Source organism: Charadrius vociferus, unplaced genomic scaffold (assembly GCF_000708025.1).
Source record: "Charadrius vociferus isolate BGI_N301 unplaced genomic scaffold, ASM70802v2 scaffold566, whole genome shotgun sequence".
Classification (NCBI taxonomy): domain Eukaryota; kingdom Metazoa; phylum Chordata; class Aves; order Charadriiformes; family Charadriidae; genus Charadrius; species Charadrius vociferus.
This window is the reverse complement of record NW_009649031.1, coordinates 900,242-908,202: the sequence shown is the minus strand read 5'-3', so window position 1 is coordinate 908,202 and position 7,961 is coordinate 900,242. Positions and strand designations below refer to the sequence as shown.

The 7,961-nt window shown below is 40.7% G+C and overlaps 1 protein-coding gene across 1 annotated transcript in view; it reads left to right on the top strand.

Moving 5' to 3' along the window:
* LOC104288900 (sodium channel protein type 5 subunit alpha-like) overlaps positions 1 to 7,961 on the top strand; it is a 175,031-nt gene that overhangs the window by 18,441 nt on the left and 148,629 nt on the right. Inside the window, exon 6 of the mRNA XM_009887773.1 lies at positions 5,733 to 5,963. Within this exon, the coding sequence (XP_009886075.1) occupies positions 5,733 to 5,963 (231 nt within the window). The remainder of the gene's footprint in view (positions 1 to 5,732; positions 5,964 to 7,961) is intronic.

Genomic DNA, 7,961 nt, shown 5'->3' with positions numbered 1-7,961 from the left:
CTTTGCAAATATCTAAGTTTTTCCTCAATAAAATTGATCACACTTTTCCATCAGGTAGTTAAATTTGCACAAACATACTTCAACTCAGCATGCTTGGTGAAATTGCTTACCGAAAGTAACGGGCCAAGTCCTCCGTGGCGTAAGGCTTCTGTCCAGCAAAGCACTTAGAGGCTGGTTTTCAAAGGAATTCTGCTTCACTTGAAATCAATGAGTTTCACTATTGACTCCAGAGGGAGTCAGTAAAGCTAACAATTACTGCTTTTAAAAATCTCACCTACCTCTAATGCCTCGTTCCAAGTGCGCGGGCAGGCACAGGGACATTTAGGGGACACAGACTCACAGGACTCAAAAAGCTCTCCTGGACTCTTAGAGTACATTCCCCTGGCCTAAGGCTGCCTTTAGGGTAGCTCAGACCTGGTCTGATATTTATGACCTGACTTGTTCTGACAATCCTTCAAAGGTGGAGGTCTCATGATGCTCCTGAGAAGTTTGTTCCAGCACATCATTGCTTTTGCCATTAGAAGATTTGCCCTGGGAGGGCAGGGTCAGATCCAGATTCAGCAAACCAAATATTAGCATCTACCAGCAAGACGTGTGCTTCCCGCTCACTGGAGATCTGAGGCTCAGTTTGGTTGCCATCATGCCAGGATCTCCTGCTTCCCAGGGCCATGGATCACCTGCAGGTCCTGTCTCTGAATCCAGACCCCCATCCAGCCTCACTCTTTCTTGGTGCGTTATCAGCTCATTGTTTTTTACCCTACAGCCACTGTGTAGGACATCACATCAGTGCCTTGCCCTCTGCGACAGCTCTTAACATGCTGGAGAACCTTCATGTATCTTCTCAATTTTCCCTTTTCTACACTAAACACACCTATATCTTTCTATTTTTCAGTTGCCCGTGATATTGAGAGAAAACAAGCTTTGTACGGTACCTGGGTATCTGTTTATCCAGACTTGTTAAAAGAAAAATGTTTTTAATTTCTTCATATATCCCTTATGTTCAGAGGCTTAGAAATAGGTAACATTTTCTCTATAGGAGCATAAAACCTTTAACTCTCAGTGATTTTTATTTATTAATTAGCATCTTGCACATTGCTATGGCAACTGGATTCGTTCGTTTTCCATCTGGATAGGAACTAGGGTCAGCAGCAGAATAATCCACTAAAGTCGCCCATTTGCCTCCCATTACCAGTATATCCAAGTCCCAGTGTGCACAACAGGAGCCCTTCCCATGGCAATAGAGGGTCTCAAATAATAGTTTATCTGTGTGGAAATCACCAATGTTTTTGATTACTACTAATTGAGGTAATTATGAGCCCTGAGGCACATCCTCCTGTGTGCCTCCCCTTCAAAAGCCTGCAAAAACGCAGGCCATCATCATCATCATCATCATCATCACCACCACCACCACCAGGATTTTGTAAAGCACCTGTATCCAGAGAAGCTTCACTGCTCTTTGTGGAACAGGCGTGTGCATCATGGATACCTCACATAAAATGACAGGATACTGGCAAAAGGTGACCTCATAGAAAATTGGGCCAAGGCACTTTGGGGCCTGATCCAGCTCCCGTTTAAGTTAGTGTGAGTCTAAAGGCTATAAATAGCGCTGTGAATGTTATCCAGTACTTTACTGATAGCCAGAACAGAGCTCGGAGCACAAGAATTAAGACTGTGTGGAGGAGACTGGCCCTCGTTCACTGCTTCAATCTCACTGAAGTCCTCCTGCAGAGAGACAAATGTCACCCTTCTGGTGGGCAGATCATTTAACTCAAGAAGTAACTATCCCAGAGGTGATCAATACACCACATATTTGTGTTTTCCTTGGAGACTGGCCTGAAAGTCATATTTCTATGCCAAGATGGTCTACAGGAATGCTGACAACCATTCAAATTTGCCAACATGCTATTAAACTCTAAACTGCCCCAGGTCTCAGTGCCTAATGACAATATACGTTCATCAAGAGTGCACTCCTCTCTCCCTAAACACACATGACTCATGCAGACATTTACAAGATACATGTGTATCCTCAGGAGAAGGAGTAGGCTGGGTGAGGACAGTCATGGTGCAAGTCACACTCTCTTTTTTTGTTTTTGCTTTTTCTCCCCGCTCGTTTCCAGACTGTGCATGGAAGTGTCTGATGTTCTGTAGGTGATTGCCAACATCTGGTATGGATGTCATACTGAATTATGCTAATACTTTCTCACATCTCTTAGAAGGAATGGATGGTGTTGTGGGATCTTGCCATTTCTCATTGTTTGGTGTTGCTTGCATTTTCTATGGTTTCTGATTTACATTTGAAAACCGATTATTTGATTAACCTCTGAATGTGGTAATTTCTACCTGCATTAACAGGAATGTTTGGGCCAAATCCTTCTTGCTTTTTGCAGATGTCAGGCTGCCTATACAGCTCTTGTTCCACTGATTTTGGATCTCATGGTGTTTTTCACTGGGAGGAAGCAGGATTTGGCCCAGAATTGTGGAAAGAATTCAGTGATTCAGGAAAAGCCTGTATCGATTACTCCACAGGGAGTAATCTATAGACCCATTGTCATTAACAGGCGTAGATGTTACTCAGCTTTGGATCAGATCCTCACTTTTTTTCTGCATGCTGCCTGGTTTGATGTTTGACTTGCAAGAATTAAGTAAATGCCTTTAATGCCCCATAAATAGTATCTTCTATTAAGCTATATTGCAGTCCTCTCATTGGCACTATTTCAAAGGAGGATTATTTATCTAGAAGATTTAACAGTGCTCTAAATTTGAATACATCTAGCATTGCTTTTACAAAACACAGGACTGATTCAGAGAAATGCAGAGCACCTGTAAGAGGTTCTGGGTGTCCTTATTTCCCCTCAGCCCTTCCATTTGTGAGGCACAGAAAGTTTAAGTGAATGGTGATTTAAACACTTTACTTAGCAGTCAGTTGTGCCAAACAACTTGATGGACGCTACTTAATTTTCTGGGCAAATTTTGTTTTTAAAGGGTGAGAAAAAACAGTTAGACTGTAAGTATACCACTCCCCAAATGGTTTTCCTGGAAAGTTTTAACAAAGGTCCAGGAGGCAGGGTACAAGTTATTTTTAAATGGTCTTTAATTACAGCAATTGTATTACTAAAGCATTCTCTTCTTAAACTGTTCAAAAGCCTGTATGCTATTAAAACAAAAAAAGAACAAGAAAGTAAAGCAGAAAGCCCTCTCATAAAGAAATTATTTGACACCTGCAAGGAATGAACTTGTAAAACTAATAGTATAGGATTACTGTTCTATTTAAAACCCCAGTAAGTAAACTGAGGAAAACATGTTTCATGAAATGACCTGGAAATTAACAATATCAGAGCCTGATTTCGAAAACAGATAGTCTTTATTGCTGGTTAGGATTTTGTAGGTCTTGTTTCCTAATATTATCCCTATTCACATTAGGACTCCCATTGTCCTTGCCTATGTGAGTAAGATTAATTAGTGTACTTAGATGACACAAATGCAGGCCTCAAGCTTGTATTTGTATTACAAACAAATAAATGCGCTGCAGGGATTTCACAGAGGGTAGTGCAGTAAAAAAAGAATTTGTGGTTTGGCTTTTTTCCCTTTCTTAAGACTCTGTTTGCATTTGGACTTCCCAAGTTTCACCAGCTTCAGTGAAGAAACGTCTGTGCATTCAAAGGACAACCAATGATGAGAATCATCAAAACCATTTCAGAATATTAGATAAAAAAAAAAAATCTATTGCATTTGCAAATCATATTTCTTTTTCCCTGTCTCACTACTTGTTTAAGGCCCGGCTTTCTTAAAGTTCTTATAGTCTTAACACTGGGTGAGGGTGAGACCCCTGGAAGTCCTTCAGAGTTGGGCTACAACTAAAACTACTTTCACTTCAGATATAAAATTCACCCAAGGCTAGATTATCAGAAGAGCTACGCTTTTTATTTAGGCGCCAAAATAGGTAGCCAAATCTACAGATGGACTCAAGAGTTCAAAGCTGCCCTTTTTCAGGGTACCTGAATAGAACTGACCTCATTTGTAAAATCTCTTCCTGTTGAGGAGTGCAGATAGCGTGAAAATCCAGATTTTGCCTGATGTTTGTACTGCAATATTTTTTGCTTTATTTCTGACTAGAGCAGGGAGCTGTCTAACCTCTCCCTCTTTACCATGCCACAAACTAGCTTTAAAAAGGCAAACAAAGAATTTAGTGGGGAAAGGGGGCTGCCCACACCTAATGGGTCGGTCCCTTTTTCATTAAATGGCCATTTTATAGAAATTAATTATCACTCATGGGTTAACCTAATGACAGTACCCTATGCAGGAGTGGAATATTTCAGGCTGCTGGATACAGGGACTGCTGGACCTTTTGGCCATTCTAGCGTCTTATCCTCTTTTGAAAAACTGTGATTTCTCCTTACTTTAACCACAGAATTTTAAGCAAAAATGAAACCCCATTTTGCCTTCCTATGAGTCCTCAAGTACATTTTCATATTATTTTAAATTATACAGCACTAGCTCAACCTTTGTGGCTGCCAAACTCTTGGGGTGGAATTCCAGGGAACTGAGATTTAATGTGTATGATCATATTCAGTGAGCAAATCAATGTGCTTCTGAGTATTGCCCAGGAGAATTCCTCCTGTTTCCTCTTTGCATTTTCTTTTTTCCATTTAACTCAATTTCTCTTACTGCTGCCATACTGGTGACACTGATTATCAGAAGCACTGATTACTACTTATTGAGTATTAATTAAATATAAATAAGAAAGAAACAACAAAATTGCTACCATTGTGCAGCTGATATTAACGTCCAACTACAGCACACAAGTTTAGAAGAAGGGTCTTTTTTTGAAAAGTGTGGGTTTTATCGTATTCATGTAATATTTAATCAGCTCAAATAGTGCTGTTCTCCAGGAACGCTTCAAAAGCAAGCAATATCTTTTGAGAAAACAGTATATTTATGTCTGTATAGCTGTAGAATAATAAACTGAAGCTAGTGTTACAGGGTGAAATAACACAGGAGAAGCTAATTTGTGTGACCCAGGCCTTTGGTGTTTGTAATAAGATGATTTATCTACATTGGCAGCATATTATAAAATGATTAACTTCACCCAGGTATAGCTGGAGTCTCAGGTTGTTTTACTCAAATAATTTCCACTGGGTTTATTTGATTGCCCGTATTATTTGTCTTATTTCTAATCCCAAATTCTGTTGTCTTAAGCAAATGAATTGAAGGCAGAGGAATTATCAATATCAGGACTGCAAGCAGGATTTTGCACCAAAATACGTACAATAATCAGGGAATAAGTAATATTTCCGTACCTTTTCATCTGTTTATGTAAGGACTAAAGTTAACAAAATCACCTGAGATTTAAAACTAATTCACATTCTCAAAATTCAATGGGATTTAGGCTTTACAGCCTTTATTGCAGCTCCATGAAGATATAAAAGACATTCTGTATTTTCTTTATCCATTAATATTTTTGCATCTCACTGTTCCTCCATCCAGTTCTTTCCCTCCATTTTTTAAATCACTGTTTGTGTAAGGGTAATACCAAGACTTTTGTCCAGACAAAAGCAGGCCAAACTAGATGTTCATAGTGATGACTTGTCCCTTGTTTCTGCCGCCCAGTTACAAACATGTAGTAGAAACCCTTCCGATTTTCCCTTCCATGCAGATTTTCATCATGAAAAGTAGCTATCTGCAGACATGCTTCAGCCTCTCAGTCTATAAACTCTTGGCTTTTATCTCCCCAGGACTGAAGACCATTGTAGGGGCACTTATCCAGTCGGTTAAGAAACTTGCTGATGTGATGATCCTGACCGTTTTCTGCTTGAGTGTCTTTGCCCTCATAGGCCTCCAGCTCTTCATGGGCAACTTGCGACACAAGTGTGTCAGGGACTACACCAAGTTTAACTCCACCAATGGCACGTTGTATTTGGATGGTAGGATGTGGAACACCTCAGAGGAATTTCTTAGTGATCCAGGTAAGCTCTTCTTTACCCTGTTTGGTTTTTGTTTGTTTGGTTGGTTTTTTTAATTATGTTGACCAAAATCTATATGTGAAACAGCAAATGCAGCATTATCTTACTCTTTATGACATTGATGTGATTTCGAAAGATCTAGGTAGCTTTTTCTGATCCCTGTGTTTGCCTTCACAGTCCATGTTCAAAGTATTTCTGGTGCTTTCCTGTGATACAGACTAAGGTCCTTGTTGCATCACTGATGATTTTCGAAGTTGTAGGGTGTCTTCCGATATTTTTTTTTAAGCTCCCTTTCCTGGAATTAGGCAATCACATGAAAATTTCAGCTCTGTGGGTGCATCCAGTTCACGCAGTTTCTTTAAGACAATTTATAGCTCTTATGTTTTCTAACAAAACTTCAAAATGTGAATTAAGATTCTTAAAAAATCAATTCAGTATTTATTAATCTGAAAAATCCCAAGAGCAATTTTTTAAGGAAGTCGTCTGTTATTAGATCCCTAACTCATTATCTGGGTTGGGCCATCCTGCAGTATCTGGTGCTCTGATGTTTATTATCAAAAGGCTTGTTTTCTAGGCCAAAGCAATTTTTAATACTCTACAGTCTGCTATACTGTGAATTCACTGAACTCATTTATTAACATTATTAAAAAATAAGCATTTCATGTAAATAAACTTCAGAATGTAAACAAGTGGCCTAGCTGTTGCTGCTCCAAAGCCCTCTGAGTCACCGGAGGACTCACACCAATTGCAGTGGACATCGACTCACATCTAAAACAATTCAATGATGCTCTTGATGGAAGGAAGCAGCCAGACTGGTGTGTGTTGGTAGGAACTATTGACCAGTGACCTTTGGTATTTTATTTATTTTGAGGAGAAGAATGAACCCCATAGTTAACTCATTAACTGGAAATTTGGCTGGGAGGAAGTGACATAGTGTCACGGGGTACCTCTGCTCTGAGTGTGTGGACCCTGCAGTCCTGTCTCTCCAGCCATCTGCACTATAAAAACCCTGCAACTGACTCCTGGAAGTTGCCTGGCTTGACCCAGGGCTCTGTTGAATGTCTGGCACAAGGTTGCCTTCAACTCCTGCTGGCTTCTCTGCATGTACACCTCTTCAGCCAGGCTACATGGTCCAGGGATTAGGCCAAGGGCAGTCCCACCATTCCCCACTGGTGACTCCTGGCCTTTCTGCTCAATTCCTCTCCCTGCAGTCTGAGAAGCCCTGGAAGCAGTGGTGTTACAAAGGTTTCATTCATGGAATAAAAAGCTCAACATTGGTAACTTTAATGCACGACGTGGTTGATGCAGCATTAAGGAAGGGCAGCTCATGAAGCTCTGGCTGAATGAGGGTTGTCTTTGGGACTGACCCTGACCATCAGGTTATGTGTCCTCTCTATGTCCTTGTATCATAACTCCTTGTCAGCTGAAGGGAAAGAGCTCTGTCCCAAAGCTAAAAAAACACACGGGACCTATCCTGGCTGGTGATGATTCTGCTGACATTCTCCCACCCATGTTCTGTGTGCTCCCAGCTTGGAGATGAGTGCTTGTGGAGCTAGTAAAGGTATCCGTGCACCTGTGGTGGATTGAGGTACATCAGGGGTCCTCCACCCACAGATAACTGACAGCCCTGTGAGCTGCTGCTCTACCTCTCTCACAGAGGCCTTGAGAGATAAAATAGTGATGGCTGGAACTGTAAAGCCCTGAAATAAAGGTGAAGGGGTGAAATAGAGTTGTGAAGATAGCCTGGCTCTCTGGAAATGGAAGTAGAGTAAATGTACTACTGGATAGACTCTATAAAAATATAGTTAATGTCAGGGCCAGGTCCAGCATTGCTTTAAATGGGAGGAATTGTACAGCTGCTCCAGCGTACTGTGAGTAGGTTTATTTGTGTGGTGCTGATACGGGGAGGAGGGGAGACGCTCCCATAAATCCATTTAGTAAATCCAGCAATGGTTAATACGGTCACAAAAATATATTTGTTATCACTAAAGGAGATTTACC